Below are 21,649 nucleotides of genomic sequence, written 5' to 3'. Positions count from 1 at the left end.
AGAAAATGTATAGGCATAGTTACAGAATTTATCAGTTCAGTAGCAGATAATTAAGTCATTCTCAAGAATGTTTTCCTCATTTTCTACCTTGGCAGCTCTCAGATTTTTTTGAAGGCGACTCACAGTACAAAATACATTTTTAGTCATAGTCAGTATACATATACTTGTATACATAAGCGTTGTTTCAGGAAACAATACTTAATCATTACTTCACGTAGTGCCCTCTTATATTTCTCTCTTCTTTTTCTTTTTTTAATTAATTAATTAATTATTATTATTATTTTTGGCTGCATTGGGTCTTTGTTGCTGTGTGTGGGCTTTCTCGAGTTGCGGCGAGTGAGGGCTGCTCTTCGTTGCAGTGCAGTGGCTTCTCTTGTTGCGGAGCATGGGCTCTAGGCACGCGGGCTTCAGTAGTTGTGGCGCATGGGCTCAGTAGTTGTGGCTTGCGTGCTCTAGAGCGCAGGCTCAGTAGTTGTGGCACATGGGCTTAGTTGCTCTGCGGCATGTGGGATCTTCCCGGACCAGGGCTCGAACCCGTGTCTCTTGCATTGGCAGGCGGATTCTCAACCACTGCGCCACCAGGGAAGTCCCTTCAGTTTGGGTTTGCCTGATGTTTTCTCATGATTAAATTCAGGTTATGCTGCTTTGGCAGAAATTGCCACTAAAGTGATGCTGTGTTCTTCTAATTGCTTCTTACCAGTCTGCACACGATTAGATTTGGTCACTTTTTCTGCCAGTCTTCTCCAATATAAAGTTACTCTTTTTCCCTTTGTAATTAATTTTTTGTGGACATAATTTTTTTTCTTCCAGTTTTATTGAGATATAATTGGCATACAGCACTATATATGTTTAAGGCATACAGCATAATGATTTGACTTGCAGTATTCATGAAATGAACATCGATCAGCTCATATAGATAGAAAATTTAATAAATAGAAAAGAATTTTTTTTTTCTTGTGATGAGAACTCAAAGGATTTACTCTCTTAACGACTCTCATAGGGGCTTCTCTGGTGGCGCGGTGGTTAAGGATCTGCCTGCCAATGCAAGGGACCCGGGTTTGAGCCCTGGTCTGGGAAGATCCCACATGCCGCAGAGCAACTAAGCCCGTGAGCCACAACTACTGAGCCCACCCGCCACAACTACTGAAGCCCATGCACTCTAGGGGCCCACATGCTGCAACTACTGAGCCTGCATGCTGCAATTACGGAAGCCAGTGTGCTTAGAGGCTGTGCTCCGCAACAAGAGAAGCCGCTGCTTGCAGCAACTAGAGAAAGCCCACGTGCAGCAAGGAAGACCCAACGCAACCAAAAAGAGAAAAGAAAACAACCCTCATAAATAACATACAGCAGTGTTAATTATATTTATCATGTTGTATATTCCATCTGTAGTACTTATTTATCTTATAACTGGAAGTTTGTACCTTTTGACTGCTTTCATCCAGTTCTTTTTCCCCCCATACCTCGCCTCTGGTACCACAAATCTGATCTCTTTTTGTGGGGACATACTTTGAAACTATGAAAATATCTTGTTCCTCATCAAAATTTCTCTTTATTTGTCTGTTTCATTATGGACTCATGGATTTTATTTTATTTTTTAAACTTTATTAAGGTATAGTTTATATACCGTAAAATTCAGCCATTATAAGTATATAAATTCAGTAATTTTTAGTAAATTTGCAGAGTTGCACAACCATCACTGCAACCTAGTTTTAGAACATTTCTGTCATTCCCCCAAATTCCTTCATTCCCCTTTGTAGTTAATCCCCCTTCCCACCCTTAGCCCTAGGCAACCACTGTCTGCTTTCTTTATTAATTTGTCTTTTGGGTATTTCATATAAATGGAATCATACACTCTGTTGTCTTTTGAGTCTGCCTTCTTATGTTTTTGAGGTTCATCCATATTATAGCATGTATTAGTCATTTCTTTTTGTTACTGAATAATATTCGATTGTATAGATACATCACATTTTGTGTATTCACCATTTGATGGAAGTGGGGTTATTTTCAGTTTTTAGCTATTATGAATATTACTGCTATGATGAATATTTATTCCTGTGCAAGTCTTTGTGGGGATATATGTTTACAGTTCTCTTGAGTTAGACTTGTAGGAGCGTAATTGCTGGGTTATATGGTAAGTTTATGTTTACTTTTTAAGAAACTGCCACTGTTTTCCAAAGTGGCTGTACCATTTAGCACTACCACCAGCAATTATGAGGCTCACATTTCTCCACATCCTTGCCAGCACTTGGCATTGTCTATCTTTCTGATTTTGGCCATTCTAGTGGGTGTGAAGTGGTTTTAATTTGCATTTTTCTAATGACTCCTGGTGTTGAGCATCTTCTCATGTGCTTATTGCCATTTGTATGTCTTCTCTGGTGAAATTTTATTCAGATCTTTTGCTTATTTTACAATTGGGTGGTTTTCCTTTTTACTGAGTTGTATATACGTGTTGTTCAGGTATTCTGGATACAAGTTTTTTCTTTTTTTAATCAGTTAATGAGATTCTTTCCCCCCCTAGGCTGTGGCTTTTTTCTTTTTCTTAATGGTGTCTTTACAAGAGCAAAAATTTTTAATTTTGACAAAGTCCAGTATATCAATTTTTTTTCTTTTATAGGTTGTTGTTTTGGTATTGTATCTGAGAACTCTTTGTTTATCCCAAGATCACGATGATTTTCCCCTTTGTTTTCTTCTAGAAATTTCAGTTTTAGGTTTTTTTTTTTGGCCATGCCGAGCAGCTTGCAGGATCTTAGTTCCCCGACCAGGGATTGAACCTGGGCCCTCGACAGCGAAAGTGCAGAGTCCTAACCACTGGACCACCAGGGAATTGCCCAGTTTTAGCTTTTATATCTGAGTACGTAAGCCATTTTGAGTTAATTTCTGTGTACTGTGTGAGTAAAGGGTCTACTTTTTTTTTTTTTTTTGCCTGTGGCTATTCAGTTGTCCCTGCACTGTATGTTGAAAAGACTCTCCATTCGCTGTTGACTTGCCTTGGTGTGTTTATTAAAATCAGTTGATCTCAAATGTAAGGGTTTATTTCTGGATTCTCAGTTCTGCTGCATTGACCCATTGATCTCTATGTCTGTCCTGCCAATACCTCACTGTCTTGATTAGTTTAGCTTTTCAATAAATTTTGAATAGTGTAGGTCCTGCAACTTGTTATTTTTCAAAATTGTTTTGGCTATTCTAGGTCCTTTGTATTTCCTTATAAGTTTTAGGAACAGAGTATCAGCTTCTACAAAAAAAAACCCTGCTGGGGTAAAGTATTTTTAAAGGAACAGTATGTTAGTATGTTTTATAATATTTCAAGCATGTCCTGTATGCGTGATGCTTCTTTGTCATTTGGACTTTATTATTGTGAAATCTAGGACAAATCTGGTCTTTATTCTTTTATAGTGGTCTTGTTTTTTATTTTTCTGCCTTAATCTTCTACTTAGGTTGCTTCCATGTCCTGGCTATTGTAAATAAAGATGCAGTGAACATTCTGGTACATGACTCTTATTTAATTATGGTTTTCTCAGGGTATATGCCCAGTACTAGGATTGCTGGGTCGTGTGGTAGTTCTATTTTTAGTTTTTTTTTTTTTTGCAGTACGCGGGCCTCTCACTGCTGTGGTGGCCTCTCCCATTGTGGAGCACAGGCTCCGGACGCGCAGGCTCAGTGGTCATGGCTCACGGGCCCAGCCGCTCCGCAGCATGTGGGATCTTCCCGGACGGGGGCATGAACCTGTGTCCCCTGCATCGGCAGGCGGACTCTCAACCACTGTGCCACCGGGCAAGCCCATATTTTTAGTTTTTTAAATCACCATTGAGAACTATGTTTGCTGTGGGTTTGTCATATATGGCCTTTATTTTGTTGAGGGAGGTTCCCTCTCTGCCTACATTCTGGAGGATTTTTATCATAAGTGGGTATTGAATTTTGTTGAAAGCTTTTTCTGCATCTATTGGAATGGTCTAGGATTTTTTTCTGTATGCTGAAGATATTTAATTTTCTAAATCATTATACGTGGACCACATGCCTTTCAGTTTGGAGCTGTAGAAAAAATTTTTTCAATCCAGAAAGGATTTTTTTTGGTTTCCTTTTTAGTTATACAGATTATTATCTCTGTTCTGTTTCTTCTGATTTCTTCTTCAAGAACTTCTATTATTTAAGCATTGGTTCTTAGTTTTCCTTTTTTTAAAATCATCTTTCATCATTTTCACTTTTTGTGGGTCTTTTTTTCATTACCATTTTGGGAGAGCTTACCATCTTACTGTTTTGATTTTTTTGCAGTGTCAGTTTTACAGCCTAGAATTCTATTTTATTTTTTGCTATTTATTTTTCTTTCTTTGCATTCTTATTCTTCTGAGTTAGCTCCATGCTCATCTCCATCTGCCTGTTTTTTGTTTTTTGGACTGTTTTAATTTTATCTTTTCCCCATAATTTGTAGTATAACAATGAATGTGATATCTTTTCTTTCTTGTGTGATTTAAATAAGATTAACTAAATGAGTGCTATAGATACACCAACTCTTTTCATCTACAGTCCTGAAAGTTGTTATATTAAGGTTGTCATTTGTCTTCATTTTGTCTTTAATCCTAAAGGACGCCACAGATGAACATTAGCTACTAGATGGTGAGAATTCCTCAGGCAAGCAGTGAACCACTGAACTCAGGCACCTTTTCCCAGTTATCTTCCCATTCCTAAGGACTGTCATTGTATTGATAGATACTCAGTAAATATTCAGTTATTGAATTAATAATTTCTTATTGTTCCTTTTATCACTGTTATCTGTTTTATGCTTGCTTGTACTGTTTCACTGTTTGCAACATTTTTAAAACTTAAAGTAGATTATATTCATTTTTACTCACTGAATTGAAAATAAAGAATTTCATCAGCCTTTTAAATATGTCCATCTTCTATATTTATTTGGTCTTAAGTTAGGTAGAAAGTAGTGATTCGCATATCAAGCATCTACATTTGGGATGTTATTCCTTTGAATGTAAGTGTAGGATGTGAGTGTAGCATCACTCTTTAGTGATGTTCTTTAATGAGAAGTCCACTTTTAATACATCTAAAATGTCATGTCTCACTAGCACACATTATAAATCAACTATACTTCAATTAAAAAAAATAATATATTATGTCTCTCTTTAAAACACAGTCCCGGTCCCATCTTCCAGTTACCAAGTTTATCCATTTCTCAATATTTTGAATGTGTCCTTTTAACAATTATGGTATTAGTTGTGTTATTCTTGGCATTGTTTGTACTTTAGTAGGACAGGATAAGCAATTTTATATCATCTCCCAAACCGTGCTGGTATTTTTGTATGCCAGTCTTTAGTTTTTATGATAGTTGATTTTATTCTTTTATTTTTTCCTTCTGTGTAATTGGATGGCATAATGGGGTAAATTTATGACTCACATGCATTATATTTTTGGCTGGGAAATAACTTGCTTTATCAGTTATGTGCTTCCAGAGTTCAGAGAATTTTTCACTGGAGTACGTGATGGTAAATCAGTGCTTGGCTGTGGGCCCAAATTTTTTATATGTATAATCTCAACCAGTGAGGGCTTCATAACCCTGACGTTGAGTGGTTTGTGCTTATGTAATTTTTTGAGCTTTCTTTTAATTGAATGATTTTCTCCTGTCTTATTTTCTCTTTTAGTACATAAACATAAAACTTATATTTTATAAAAGTGTCTTGTTTGACAGCAGAGTGGTTTTTGTTTTCGTTTTTGTTCTGTTTTGGGTTGGCTCTTCTCTGTCCTAATTTTAGCATTTTTACCTCCTCCATTTTTCTTTAACATTTTTGGCGGTACATCCTAAGTGTGTCATCTTTATTCATCACTGATTTAATTTTGTGTACTGTCACATAGCTTATTTTCTCTTCATAGTACACAGGTTTAATTTTCTGTATAGAGTATCATCATGGGTTTTACTGCATGCATCTTTTTCTTTAAACTTTTGGTGTATCCATCTTTTGACTTATATCTCTTCTTCACAGACTAACCCCAGTTATAATATAGTACAGAGTTTTTAATTAAAACCAACTGAACTTTAAAAGTGAGCAAGGGAGAAAAAAACCAAAGCATAGCAGTTATCGCATGGTCTCACTGTGTCTTTCTTGTTTAATTTGGAGTTACTTTGGATATATTCAAGACCCTTCTTCAGTGGCACACTTCCTACAGAAAAAGCCTGTGAACCACCTGTGATGTCTTTGTCATTTTCTTCGGTGCTTTGATACAGACCTTGGGATGATCTAGCAGAAAAGAAAGAAGTCTCCTGTTGATAAAACCTGCTGTCTCAGATAAACAAGGTCCTACTGTATATAGCACAGGGAACTATATTCATTATTCTCTAATAAACCATAGTGGAAAAGAGTATGAAAAAGAATATATATATAACTGAATCACTTTGCTGTACACCAGAAACTAAAACAAGTTTGTGAATCAACTATACTTCAATAAAAAAATGAATAAATAAATAAAAGCAATATTTAAAAATAAAATAGGAAAACCTGCTTTCTCACAGTGGAGCCTGTTAATCACTGCCAAGAAGTTTAGGCAGGGACTTCCCTGGTGGTGCAGTGGTTAAGAATCCACCTGCCAATGCAGGGGACATGGGTTTGAGCCCTGGTCCAGGAAGCTCCCACATGCCATGGAGCAACTGAGCCTGTGCACCCCAACTACTGAGCCTGTATGCCACAACTGCTGAAGCCCGCGCACCTAGAGCCCATGATCCGCAACAAAGAGAAGCCACCTCAGTGAGAAGTCCGGGCACTGCAACAAAGAGTAGCGCCTGCTCGCTGCAACTAGAGAAAGCCTGCACACAGCAATGAAGACCCAATACAGCCAAAAATAAATTAAAAAAAAAAAAGTTTAGGCAAATTTATGGTTAAATATGTGACAACTCCTGCTTTTTTTTTTTAACCTGCCTGCTAAAAATCTCACATTTTGCCATATATGTAGTATTTTATATTTGAGATAGAGATTTGCCTTTGGTAAAATAAAAAGATTAGATATCAGGGACTTCCCTCGTGGTCCAGTGGTAAAGAGTCTGCCTTCCAGTACAGGGGACGCAGGGCAACTAAGCCTGTGCGCCACAACTGCTGAGCTTGCGCACCTCAACTTAGCCTGCATGCTGCAAACTACAGAGCCCACGTGCTCTGGAGCCCACGCGACAACGAGAGAGCAAAACTAGAGAGAAGCCTGTGCATCGTAAGGAAGAGCCCATGCACCTCAAGGAAGGGCCTGCACGCCACAATGAGCACCTCAACAAAAGATCCCACGTGGCTCAATGAAGACCCGACGCAGCCAAATAAATAAATAAATATTAAAAACAGATTAAATATCAGTATTGAGCATCATTTGTCTTTGTATATAGTATTTTTAGATTTTTTTCATGTGTATTTCTGTATAGGTTTATTCTTGGTTACTGTGTGAAATGTCTACATTTTATCTTAATTTTTTTTCTTATAATCTTGCCTACATTTTAATAATTAATATGGCACTTGTTAAAATAGCTTCTGGAAAAGTTTAATGTGCTACAGTATGCTGATAAAAAGAGGCATGGCATTTGCTGATATCATTTAGCAACCCCTAGCAACTTAAGAGATATAAAAAAGTAGCCCGAAATATGTACTAATAATGGATTTTATTAAAATAGCTAGGGTGTTTTCAATATAATTTTAAAGGTTTTTTGTTGTTGTTCTTCCATTATTTTTATTCAGATGATGGAAAATAATTTTTGGTTGAAGAAGATAGAAATTAGTGTTTCAGAAGCAGAAAAGCGAACTGGGAGGAATGCCATGAACATGCAAGAAACATATACTGCTTACCTCATTGAAACAAGGTGAGTGATGAGAATTAGGCCTAGGTTTAGATAGAAAAAGCTTTGGTAGCTATTGATGCAAATTCTGTTGTATAATGGAATTGTTTACAGGTCATTGTCTTTTTAGGGATTTTTGCTGTTTTACTTTTTAACAGGTTAACAGGTGTGTCTTTTACTCTGGTACTCTTAGTAGCTAAGTTCTAATGTACTTGTTTTGGAGGGAGAGGGAAGGTTATTGGAATACTTTTGGGATCTGGAATGTTACTTGACACATGCTTTAGTGGAGTTCTTGTTGTTAGATACAACCCTTTTGTGATTTGGGGAAAAGTTACCAGGTTCTCAGAGATATATGAAGTATTAAGCGGACTTAAGTAAGTGGAGATGGTTAACAAAGACGTCTAGGAGGAGAGAATACAGTCTAAGTCAGTTTAGGAGAGTTGGGAGTTACAGAGAAATTAAAATCCCCCCTTTGCCCCTGCCAGCTGTGCAGCATGCAGGAGGACCTTAGTTCCCTGACCAGGGATGGAACCCATGACCCCTGCAGTGGAAGCATGGAGTCCTAACCACTGGACTCCCAAGGAATTCATTTTTAATCGTTTTTTTTTTTTTTTTTTGGTGAGAAATTAAAGTCAGTTAAAAATTGATTGAGACTGGAGCTTTAGACCTTGGGGTAAAATTGAAAAGATAAAATAAATCATGGTGTAATCGAAAAAAAAAAGGAAGAAGATAAAGTAGCTCATGGTGTAATCACAACTCACCAGAAAAGTCTTACCTCATAAGGAAGAAGTTAAAGGAATTAGATTGTTTTGTCTAGAGCAAAGCAAGGGAAGACTCAATTTATTTTGCCAATTATAAACAGTTTATGTAAAGACTATACTGACAAGGTCTTCTCTCTGTGGACTGAGCAGAAATACTTTCAATTAAAGCAAGTAGAGGGAGGTCTTGCCTGGTGGTGCAGTGGTTAAGAATCCACCTGCCGGTGCAGGAGACATGGGTTCGAGCCCTGGTTCGGGAAGATCCCACACGCCGCAGAGAGGCTGGACCCATGTGCCGTAACTACTGAGCCTGTGCTCTAGAGCTGCGAGACACAACTACTGAGCCTGTGTGCCACAACTCCCGAAGCCCGCATGCCTGGAGCCCGTGCTCCACAACAAAGAGAAGCCACCACAATGAGAAGCCTGCGCACCGCGATGAAGAGTAGCCCCCGCTCACCTCAACTAAAGAAAGCCTGTGTGCAGCAATGAAGACCCAACACAGGCAAAAATAAATAAATAAATAAATCTATTTGAATAAATAAATAAAACAAGTAGAGGGACTTCCCTGGCAGTCCAGTGGTTAAGACTCCCTGCTTCTGGTGCAGGGTGTGTGGGTTTGAACCCTGGTCAGGGAACTAAGATCCTGCATGCTGTGTGGCACAGCAGGAAAAAAATAAATAAATAAATAAATAAAACAAGTAGATATGAGAGAACTTTCTGATAACTTCTAAAATAAAACAATAGAACTACCAGACCTAGTTGATAAAGTGTTACAACCATGTTTTAATATGAATACATTAAAAGTTTTTTTTTAGTCATTTTCATTGGCTTTACCACACCGTCACCAAACTAGCCTTAGGGCTGAACCCTGTGCCATTTTCAGGGTTTTCTCCAGGTCTGTGGTTCTACCCAAAATGAAAGTTAAAATCATGGTGAAGGTTATTTAGTTTACAAATAATTCTGGTAATCCTTTCTTTAACTATAGTCTTCCTTCTTACACACACACATACATACACACACAACAAGCAACGAAAACAAAACAAGAAAAGAAAAAAAGAATCTTCCAAAAAGAAGAGAAAATTTGTGTATGATAGGAATTTGGGGAAAAGAACTAAGGTGGGTCTTTTAAAAAATAGATTGTTTTGGGGCATGCATATATACATGTATGTATCAGAGAGATTTTTTAAGGTAATTAAAAAAAATTATGGTCCCATGAGAGAGTTTTTTTTTTAAGTTAAATTAGCCACTTTAAAAAATCATACTTTAGGGGACTGCCCTGGTGGTCTAGTGGCTAACACTCTGAGCTCCCAATGCAGGGGGCCCAGGTTTGATCCCTGGTCAGAGACCTAGATCCCACAGTCATGCTGCAACTAAGAGTTTGCATGCCACAACTAAAGATTCTGCATGCCGCAACTAAAGAGCCTGCATGCCGCAACTAAGGCCCAGTGCAGCCTAAATAAATAAATAAATAAATCATACTTTAGAAATTCGTGGCTCTAACTTTCTAAGTAAATTCTTAAATTTAAAACTGTAAAGGATATTTTTATTTTATTCTATTTTATTTATTTATTTGGTTGCCCCGGGTCTCTTAGTTGCGGCAGGCAGGCTCCTTAGTTGCGGGAAGCAGGCTCCTTAGTTGTGGCTCGTGGGCTTCTTAGTTGTGGCTCGCTGAAAAAGGACATTTTTAGTATGTGCCTATTTCTTCACCCAATTGAACAATGAAATTAGCTGTTGACTAGTTTTACTGCTGGAAGAGACTTGATTTGAATAATCTGGAATGATTTATAGTTTACTCTTGACTGAAATGAACAGAGTATAATAATTTGAAACTTGGAGTTAGAAGTGACCATACACGAGTAATATAGCTAGACTCTGGATAAATATTTAAGTGGATCATCAGTAAATGTGTGGTGCACAAAAGGATTATTGAGTTGACTTTCACAATTGTATTTCATTTATTTTAAAACAGTGATTCTCAAACTTTAAAATGTATAGGAATCACTTGGAAATTTTGTTAAGCTGCAGAGTTTTGGGTGGGGTCCAGGAATTGACACATTTTAAGCAAAATTCCAGGTGTTTTTGAAGCAGATGGACCATAGTTTTATCACGTATAAAGGCTTTACATTTTAAGATAGTTAAATTTATCTGTCTTTTTTCTTTTATGATTTGTGTTTTCCCTCTCTTAAATTCTTGCCTACCCCACATCATGTACATATCCACTTTGAGAAACACTGCTTTTAGATAGATTATTTTGAAAGTACTGTACCCCTAAGGCTAACTTTCCTTCAACAACCACAGAACCCTGGAATTTATTAATTTAATCATGAAGGATTCTTGCTGTAATTCAGTATTATTCAGATAGTCTTGGACAATATGAGTATTATTGAGCCTTGATATTGACTAAAAGTTGAACTTTAACATATAGCTTATCTACCTACTCTTTGGACACAAGTAGAAAGTCCATTTAGCAATTGCCTATAGTGTTACAGTTTAATAGGCTAAGAATGAATAAGGCTAAAGTCATTGATTTTAATTTCTCCAGAGGTGTTTATGCTTTCCTGTTCATAGAGTATGAACCCTTTTAAAATAAAGTATACTGTACATAGTAATAGGTAAGAATTCCTCATTGTCTTGGGAGGCTATATGATGTCTTCACTTAATTCCTCTAATTTGTAAAACAGGGCTGATGATCCTATCTACTTTATTGTGAGGGTTAAATTAAATGTTGCATGTAAAACCAATTATGTGCTATTAAGTATTTGTTAAATGATTGGATAAATGGGGTAGTTTTGTGGTCCAAAGAAAGTCTTCCCTATGCTTTTAGGTGTTTCCAGTTGTTAGACCCTGCCTTTTGTGGCCTTTAAAACAAAACAAAAAACAAAATCAACTTGTAAAAGATCTTCTAACAACCTTTAGGTGTACTGCTTATAGGCTATATTTATTTGCTTATTAGCAAGATGTGGGTTCTGTTGGTCATGATTTTAAATAATTTGAAACTTGATATTAACCTAAGATATTTTTTCAGCTGAAGTTGAAAATCGGAATTAGAATAGTATTAGTCATAGCTAATGGTTAGGTCAACTCTTTAAAATGAATTATGATTTAATAATCCTATATCTTTGCCATGGGAGCCATTTGTACATTTTGAATTTCATATTATGCTTCCTTTTCTGTTTCCTTTCTATTATGTTTCCTTTTCTAATATATAATGCAATGAATAAATTTAGTGGCAAACAATATAAAAATTATTTTTTAAGTATAATAAATAATAAATTATTTTATTTATTTATTATTAAAATGCTTGTGTTGAGCATGACACAGTATATATATCTTCTCAAGACTTTACTTTATTCTAAGACTGATTTAGCCTCTGTGCCTTTATGCCATAACGTACAGATGCACACTTTGGTTATGTTTCTTGGAGGGCCTATAAGTTATTTTCAAGCAAACAATTAGAAAATGGGAAGGTTCTGATAATGTTTAGAAGACTAATGTTTTCTAACAGTGATTATGCTAGCAGAAATTGTAAATAGTCAAAATAATTTCAAATATTCTTTATATGATTTTACCCAGCTTTCCCCCAACTTGAACTTTTATATGGATGAGACATGGCATTGCCTGCAGCTCTTTATATTAAAGATAAGACTAGAATTGAATTTTTACATCCCTTCTCCCCACTGTTTCAGAGTTAATTGACATTTTGCTTTTGTGGGTTTTTTCAGGTACTTGGATGCATCTGATTCGTTTATAATGTTGAATCGAGGGTTTTTTTGGTGTCATCGTCTTTGGCATGAATATTATTCCCTCTTTGTGGCAGGAGTTGTTCTCTCATTGTGGCAGTGAAAAATACTTTTTCTTTAATGAAACACTGGCTAAGCCAGACTTTACTATATTGGAAAGCCAGCTGTTATACATTAACCAAATTATTTTATATTGAGGCTTTTAGAATGTTCCTAATATGACTATTTCTCTTGAGTTCAAATAGGTTTTCTATAACAGAAGAAAGTGGTTAGGAGTGAAAGCTTGGGAATCAGATGGATCTGAGTGCTCTACCCACAGATCTTTGTGATTGTAGGAAGAGCATATACTGTGCAGCTGCTTCCTCATCTGTGAAATGGGGACAGTAATCCCTGCTTCACCAGGTTTGTTGTAGGGATTAAATAATACATGAAAAATTCTCTACTCAGTGTCTGGTTCATTCAGTAAATGGAGTTATCAGTTTTAAAGGAATGGAGTTATCAGTTTTAAAGGAGGTCGTGTGCATGCATTTGTATTTTTAAAAAGCACTAGAAATCTTATTCTGTCTTTTTCAGGTCAGTTGAACATATTGATGGTCAGAGTGTCCTAACAGACTCACTATGGAGGCGGTATAGTGAATTTGAGTTGTTGAGAAACTACCTTTTAGTTTACTATCCGCATATTGTTGTGCCACCTTTACCAGAAAAAAGGGTAAGAAGTGAAATGGCAGTATAGTTCAGAAGTATTTAGCATTGAGACTATTCTTCATGGTTGTTTTGTTTATCTAGGCAGAATTTGTTTGGCATAAACTCTCTGCTGACAACATGGACCCGGATTTTGTGGAAAGACGTCGAATTGGTTTAGAAAACTTCCTCTTGAGAGTTGCTTCACATCCCATCCTTTGTAGAGACAAAATCTTCTATTTGTTTTTAACACAGGTATTTTTCTTTTATTTAATCTTCTAAAAAAATTCATTTGACTTGGGATCTTTTAAATTTTAAATCGTGGAGTGCTTATTCTTAAGGATCCTTTTGGAGCAGCTTTGTTAATTTATATGCATTTCGTGGTTTGTTCTGTTTTGAATTTCCAAAGTAAATTACATCATTCTTTTGGCTAACATTTTTATACTTAAAGATACTAAAGATGGTACTTTTGGGTATCACTTAAATGGTATCAGAATTAGCCTTTAGTTTTTTGAAGCCCAGGTCTATAAAATCTTGAGTCCATCTTTGGTAATCTTTTGGAATCTGGATTGTATGTTTAATTTTGCAGTGAAAGGAATTCTTTTTTAACCTTTCTCTTCCATCTCCCCTGAAAGAAGAACAGAACGATAGATATTTAATTTGGAATATTCCCTATGGGCTGTTGTGCAATGACATCTAAAATTAACTTTAATTTTTAGGAAGGTAACTGGAAGGAGACTGTGAATGAAACCGGATTTCAGCTGAAGGTAAGGATAATTGCATGAAATAATTTGTTACATTCCTTTACAGTTCCTAGCACAGTGCCATGCACTTAATGGGTACTTGCTGTTTATTGAATGAGCGAATATTGGAAATTGGCCTTGCATCTAATATCATTGGTAAAGTTTTTAAAGAAACAATGCAGTGTATTTTTGATTGGTGTAATTTTTGTTAATAGTGAGACTATAATGGGCATATTTATGAGTTTAGTTCTATTGGGAAAGAAGATTTTGAAGCAGTAATTTAGGTACAGGCTATAGATTTTTCCCACAGTTTAGTCATATTATACATTGTATATTTTTTTCTTCCCTCTGTCCTTATCACTGCCACTATCAGTGGTGCCCCCAAAATTGGTCACTCTATTAAATAGGAAAGACACTTCTGAAGAATTGATCTTGGGTTTTCCAGTCTTAGCAGACTAGAAGATGAACCATCAGTCATGCTTCTTCTGTCTACTGGGACATGGCCAGTTTTGAGTGGGCATAGGATTCATTTTGTATTAGCATCTGTTAGTAATACAGGCCTAATTAGATTTTGACCGCTTTTCATATTCGGTCATTAGAATTAGTGTCTGGGAATGGAACTGTTATCTAAAAATTAAAGAGCATGTTGGTCATAAGATGGCCACCCTAACTCCAGTCTGCTCTCCCTCTTGTTCCCAAAAGTAATTTAACACTGGTGCTTGCAGATTTTTTAAAGTTTTCATCTCTTGTGTAAACTGAATAGGTAAGAAGAAAAAGTAATATAAATTGATATAATATATAAATTGATCAACAATTCACATGATAATGCAGTAACAAAATTCAGTAGGTCTAGGCGACAAGAACAAAATGTCTTTACAGTAATTTTAAGAACACCCCCTAGAGATTTATGCATTGGTATATAGGTATTTTAATTTTAACATAAAAAGACAAGAGAAAATTTTTTGTCTGCACAGAAAATATAATCAAGTATCTAATTCTGTCATAAACCAATTTTAACTTATAAATATATTGTTGGCAGATAACATGAAAAAATTAGTATTTTCTTGGCTATAATTCATTATGGTGCTCAGAGAGAATGCTGGAATTTTGGTTTAGAGATGGTTTGAAATAACTCTAAACTTTAAAAAATTATTTATATTTTGATAGAATTTTCTGAGAACTAGTCCAAGATTTCTTAGGAGCCAGTAATAAAGAAAAGAGCAAACTAAAATATATATTTTTTAGTGATATCTCTTTATATAAAAAGAAAATTTTAAAAATTTTCATCGTTGATTTAGTCATTAGTTTAGCAACTGGTTATCAGTTGTTTGTCCTTAACTCAGTTTTTGGCCATAACTTGGGTGGCCTTGAGAAAACTCCTAAATTTCTCCATCCATATAGACTATGCTCTTTACGGAGTGCTTTGAATCTTGTGTGTAGGTGCTATTTAAGTGTTTAGATACAATGTTTTGTATTTGGGTAGCCTTACGGTGAAATCTTAGTTTCACTTTCATAAAATCTTTGAAAGGTAATACTCTGTACACAATAATTTGAAAAGTCAGAATTTAAATGAAATGGACCAGACATAAAATGTATGGGGAGAATTTGGAGACCCATGCAAGGAATTGGGACTTATTTTTAAAGAAGCAGGGTTTTTTAAAAAAATATTTATTTATTTATTTGGTTGTGCTGGGTCTTAGTTGCGGCACATGGGCTCCTTAATTGTGGCCCATGGGCTCCTTAGTTGTGTCTCACGGGCTTCTCAGTTGCGGCTCGTCGGCCCCTTAGTTGTGTCATGTGAACTCTTAGTTGTGGCATGCATGTGGGATCTAGTTCCCTGACAAGGGAATAAACCTGTGCCCCCTGCATTGGGAGCATTGAGTCTTAACCACTGTGCCACCAGGGAAGTGAAATGGGACCTTTTAGGACTACACATACACACACGTACGTGCATGCATACATACAAACGTATGTGAGGTTGTCCGAGAGATAGAGAGAGAAAGACACACAATTCACTTATCTGGAGGTCATGTATTTGGCAGTTACAACTAACCCAATCACAGTTGAAAGGGGGTATTTAGAACTGACTTCTGAGATGTTCAAATGGATGTAACATAGCTTACTATAGTACTTACAGATATACTTTGGTCCTTTCAGATAGTACCCACTTAATTTTTTTTTTTTTTTTTTCCGTACACGGGCCTCTCACTGCTGTGGCCTCTCCCACTGCGGAGCACAGGCTCCGGACGCACAGGATCAGCGGCCATGGCTCACGGGCCCAGCTGCTCCACTGCATGCGGGATCCTCCCAGACCGGGGCACGAACCCGTGTCCCCTGCATCGGCAGGCAGACTCTCAACTGCTGCGCCACCAGGGAAGCCCCCCACTTAATTTTATTATAGTTATTCAAATAAACTTGGCTATCTGTTTTCTAGGCTACAGCATATTAGAAGAAAATTTAAGAGGTCTAAAAGTGAATACTGCTGGAGACAGGCACACTGTTACAGTAGTGAAATTGACAGCTGAGCCTGCTAGTAAAGGATAACAGTGATCTGAGAGTCAGACACTGCAGTATGGAGGCCTCTGGCATGGGGCCAAATCCCCACACACCTATGTAACCCCTAGGGCTTCATTGTGTCACAGGTGAATTCAGTATTAGTTGTTTATAGTGGTTACCTTGAGGCTTCAAGAAAAGGTTGAATTGCTGGCTGAGTACTCATAATTCAGCGTTTCTTTCTTCTTTTTTTTAGCGTGGAACTAGTTTTTTGAAAAAAAAAAAATTTAATTCAGTGTTTCTTAAAATGTGGTCAGTTGGCTTCATGAGTCTCAATTTGCTGGGATTGTTTGTTCAAAATACTGAATCCTAGAGTTCATTCCAGACATATTGATTCCCACGAGCCTAAAACTTAAGAACCATTGCTGTAAGATGACAGATAAGAATATTTTTAGGGAAGATAATTTTAGAAGATTATCAAAATTGGTAAAAAAAAGAAAAAAAAGAAAAAAAAAGTTAGAACCTAAAGCAGTATCTTATCTGAATATCATTAACATTAAATGTTTACTATGTGCTTAAGCACTGTACTCTAATACATGGTCGTGTTTTTTTGCTGACAGTTGCCTCAGTACCTTTGAGGTTAGTTTAATATTATTCCAGTTTTTTAGATGAGGAACTCGAGAAAGTGACTTAATGGCGGTATAATGTTGATTGTTGTCAATTATTGTTTCAATTTGATCGCTGTCTACTTGAACTGGTCTACCCGACCGTGGAGCACTGTCCGGCAAGAAATCTCCAGCACACAACTTCACAAACCACTTTTGACACGTTCGATTAGTCACAGCACCTTCTCCATACACTGCACAAAACTTTCTGTGCGTTTCAGTTGCGTTTTTACCTTTCTTGAAATAATAAAGCATAATATGCTGAAAATGCTTTTTTCTTCCATCTTCAGTATTAAAATTGCTACACAAAAATTCACCAATTTTGTTGTCTTTTTTTAAATGCTTGCTGATATGACAGCTGTCACATACAGTCTAACAAAATTGTTTCGAATGAAGTTAAAGACAGCTAAGTGCTACTAGAGCCATCTTATGGAAAAGACCGAACAAAACTTTTGGCCCACCCAATACTTTATTATTTATTTATTTTAAAAAATCATATGGTATTTGTTTTCAGTTCCCTCTTTTTAAAAAAATTAATTAATTTTATTTTTGGCTGCGTTGGGTCTTTGTTGCTGTGCGCAGGCTTTCTCTAATTGCGGCAAGCAGGGGCTACTCTTTGTTGCAGTGTGAGGGCTTCTCATTGTGGTGGCTTCTCTTTGTTGCACAGAATGGGCTCTAGGCATGCAGGCTTCAGCAGTTGTGGCTCGCGGGCTCAGTAGTTGTTGCTCGTCAGGCTCTAGAGCACAGGCTCAGTAGTTGTGGCACACAGGCTTAGTTGCTCTGTGGCATGTGGGATCTTCCCGGACCAGGGCTCGAACCCATGTCTCCTGCATTGGCAGGCGGATTCTTAATCACTGTGTCACCAGGGAAGTCCTCCACCCAATACTTTAGTTTAAAGTAATATCATTTTAACTCAGTTCTCTCAGTAAGTTACTTACATGAAAGTAAGTGTCATCCATATGCCCAAACCTTAAATGATTTTAGGCTGACTCAGAAGAATCCAGAACCCTGTCTGTTGCTTGGAGCAGGGACTGCCAGAGAGATCTGGGCCTTTAGGATCTCTGCTAATCCTGGAGATTCCAAATGCTGGGTGCCTACAGACTGTCAGGTACCCTTCTAGGTGCTGTGGATACAACAGCGAATACGCTGGAAACATTCATTATCCCCATGTTCTTATGGAGTTTGTATTGTAAGTAGTTGGAGACTTTAAGTTAACATTTATTTAAGATACTTTGAAAGTCATAGGTGATATAAAGTGAAACAATCATTACTGTGAGAGATTATGACAGCAGGGATTTTTTTCTAGGGGTTATTTTGAGATAGGTGACAAAATTTATTGTTCAAATGGGGACACTTTTGAGAATAAAAAGGGGGTCTGCTAATAATTAGATTAGGGACAACAGGTGTAAGCCAGGACTGTCCTGGGAAAACTGCATCACATGGTTGAAGAGAGAACATTTGAGCTGAGACCTGAATAGTGAGGAACCTGCAGTGGAGTCAACCTAGCGGGTAAAGGAAGAATGTTAGAGAGAGGGCAAGCTGGTAATGGTTTACTAGACAAGGTTTGGGGGAAGAACCTGAAAATGAAATAAAGGAAAGACAAGGTCTAGGACAAGGAAAGTAAAGTATGTAATAGTAATTGGAAATGGAAGGAGAGGTGGGGATTAAAGAACATGGGAAAGGAAGTTAAGTTGGGGCTGTAGAATAGTCGGGGTTATTTTTTCATTCAGCCAATACTTATCGCATATTTTTCTTGTGCCAGGCATTGGGAGGCATTGGGGATACTGGAACGAACAAAGAAGATTAAAGTATTGTCGTGGCAGCCATTGTGCAACTCTAGGAGCCCCATTCACATTGTGCTTTTCTTGTGGCTCTTACATTCTAGTGGACAGCTAGGAAACAAGAAAACAACTCAGCGGATTTCAGATAGTGCTGTATTAAAGGAGATAAAGTAGGGTGGTATGAAACAATTATATAAGGGCTTCTTTAGATATTTAGTGGGGAACCTGATAAGATGGATGAATGGTAACCGTCAGATTTGGAACAGCCTAGGTAGGTGTTTAGAGATCTAGCTTTGGGGAGAAGTTTCTGATTTGATGACATTTTAAGCAATTTCTCTTATTATGGAATCTTGTGAAATGATGAGCAGGTTGAGTGGGGTGTTATGATGGACTGACCTGACAGAATGCTTGGTAAGCAAAGGTTAGGATGGTGATGGTTTACATTTTATATGCCTTCTATAGTGGTAAGATGGTAATATTAAAAGTAAAAAATAAATTAATTGGTAGTATTAAGTATGAGATTCAGAAAAAGATACACATGAAAATTTTCTTTTTTACTGATGGTTTTTATGTAATTTCATCCTTATTTAAAGAATCTCATTTGCATGTGACTATAAAGTCATTAACACGTTGATGTTTAGTGATTTGAATTCACTTAAAGAACATAAGGGAGTAATATTATATGCCTTAAATTCATAGTTGCTTTAATTGTAAGGACTTTCACATGCATTAGCTCCTTTGCCCTTGAGATGTAAGAAAGGTCAAGAATTGATAAAATACCCATTTTAGAAATAAGAGAATCCCCTGAATTCAATGATAAATTAAGCTTTAGATATTCTTGATAGCTCTTTGAATTGCTTTTGGTCTGAAGGTTTAGGAGGCTGGGTTTATGGAGTGGTGTATTTGTTGCATTTGTTTTTATTTCTTCAGCCATGTAATCTGGGGAGCCCTAGTAGTTTTGCTTTTGTTTGTTTATTATTTTGGGAGTATTTGTAATTAGGGCTTATAAGTTGGAATAATATAAAATATTCAAGCTGATTGGGATTTTCAAAACCAAACCACATCATGAAATTGATTACTGATTGAGCTACCTTCTATGAACTGTATCATTTTTGTGCCTTGGTCAGAAAAAATATATATATATATTTATTTATTTATAATTTTTTTATTTTAATGAGAACATATGATAAGAGGAGAGGATTTGGCTATATTAAGTATAAATTTATACAGTGAAATTATTATTTCATGTTGATCCTTCTGTCTCTCCTTTGAAATAAGTTAGGGTAGAAATAAGTAAAGGTAGTTAAATAGTTGTGTTGAAATATCTAGAAATAAGTAAAGGTAGTTAAAAAGTTGTAACATTTCCTGCCAGCTAGAAAGGAATTAATTTGATGTCATCTAGCTTGTTTTTTTTTGGCCGCACCTCAAGCATGTGGGATCTTAGTTCCCTGACCAGGGATCAAACCTGTACCACCAGGGAAGTCCTCATCTAGCTAGTTTTAATTTAGTACAGGCATTTCCATATTTCTTTATTTTCTAAAATACTGATTATGAAAATGAGAAAAACCAATGTACATTTGGTTTACATTCCACCTGAGAACGAATCTCAGTAATGCACAGGCTTCAAAGCAGTAGTTTTATTTAGTTTATATGTATAGATCATTGTTTTTCTTGATTTAGAGAAAAAGTAAACTACTTTTTTCACATGACCTATTTTGTTATAATATTGCAGAGCTATATGGTTGCTAGTGTACTGGTGTTTACAGTTGTTTTACTTTGGTATTACTGAATGCCATGTGTTCAGTTTAATTTATAAATATTTTTGTAGTGTTTTAAAAAATAACTACTAAACTGTTTTTTGGGGTATGTTTAATGTGTTTGACACAAATGATACGAAGAAAACTGTACTTGAGCATCTTAATTCTAAAGGGAAAATAAAACTGTTTGGATTTAAACCCTGAAATGTAATTGTATTAAGTGAATAAATTATTTTTTCCAGGCAGACTCCAGGTTAAAAGCGCTTAATGCAACATTCAGAGTGAAAAACCCAGACAAGTAAGGTTTTGTTTTAATAACAGTTACAATGTTGTTTTGAATGGTGCCTATCAATCTATTTAATTTTTCATTTCTGAATGTATGCACTTTATTTGCTAAATATTTTAAATAGTAATTCACGTTAGTGAAATCCTTTTACAGTCTAACACTGATTTTGAAATTTGGTAATTTAATTGGGATTAAGGTTGTAAGTAACTGAAGTTTTAGAAAATTAAACCACTGCTTTTTCCTAGAAGGATTTATTGAGTGTTGCTTAAGGTATCAGAAAAATGAGAAAAATAATTTAAATTTCATATAAAATAGTTTTTCTTATTAGACTTTGCTTGTCAGATATGTACAAAACTCAAGATAATATATTATTTATTTTAATAATAAACTATCTACTTTGAATAGCAAAAAAACTTGATAGTTGCATACTAGTATAATAATTTCGTGGAGATGTATTTATATGACAGTTACCTGACTTCATCAGTGTCACTTTGGTGTTTGTGAGAGCATTTCTATATTAAAGAAAACTGGTGTATTCAGAAATAACTTTCCTTAGGGTGGGATCTAAGTATTTAAGATTTGGTTTTGTTCATTCTCTGAATTTGGTGGATAATTCAGGCTCTTCATTATATGGACCTTTACCTGAAGCTTGCTTCGGCTATAACTTTCTAGGTAGAAATGTGCTTAGGTAGATGAGGCTTTTCCATATTTGGTGACTAAGTTTATGAGGTCTGTAAGAATTTCTCTAGTCAGGCCTTCAGCGTTAACTTCTACATAGTGTAAATTCTTAGCAGACAAAGGCCAAGTTTGCATAGTCTGATAGCCTATTGTGCTGGACTTTATAAACCATAACACATTAACATTGTGCCTCTGGTTTTTAGTATACATTTTGAATATAAAATACAAATAAATACTTTAAAGTTTGGTAATTAAGAAAT

General features: G+C 36.1%; 1 protein-coding gene across 1 annotated transcript in view; it reads left to right on the top strand.

Moving 5' to 3' along the window:
* SNX4 (sorting nexin 4) overlaps positions 1-21,649 on the top strand; it is a 59,533-nt gene that overhangs the window by 3,830 nt on the left and 34,054 nt on the right. Inside the window, exons 2-6 of the mRNA XM_024754766.1 lie at positions 7,710-7,831; positions 12,879-13,014; positions 13,092-13,241; positions 13,706-13,753; positions 20,668-20,723. Coding sequence (XP_024610534.1) covers positions 7,710-7,831; positions 12,879-13,014; positions 13,092-13,241; positions 13,706-13,753; positions 20,668-20,723 — 512 coding nt within the window. The remainder of the gene's footprint in view (positions 1-7,709; positions 7,832-12,878; positions 13,015-13,091; positions 13,242-13,705; positions 13,754-20,667; positions 20,724-21,649) is intronic.

Source organism: Neophocaena asiaeorientalis, unplaced genomic scaffold (genome assembly GCF_003031525.2).
Source record: "Neophocaena asiaeorientalis asiaeorientalis breed wild unplaced genomic scaffold, Neophocaena_asiaeorientalis_V1.1 scaffold423, whole genome shotgun sequence".
In the NCBI taxonomy this organism is placed as follows: Eukaryota; Metazoa; Chordata; class Mammalia; order Artiodactyla; family Phocoenidae; genus Neophocaena; species Neophocaena asiaeorientalis.
This window is presented reverse-complemented; position numbering and strand designations above follow the sequence as displayed.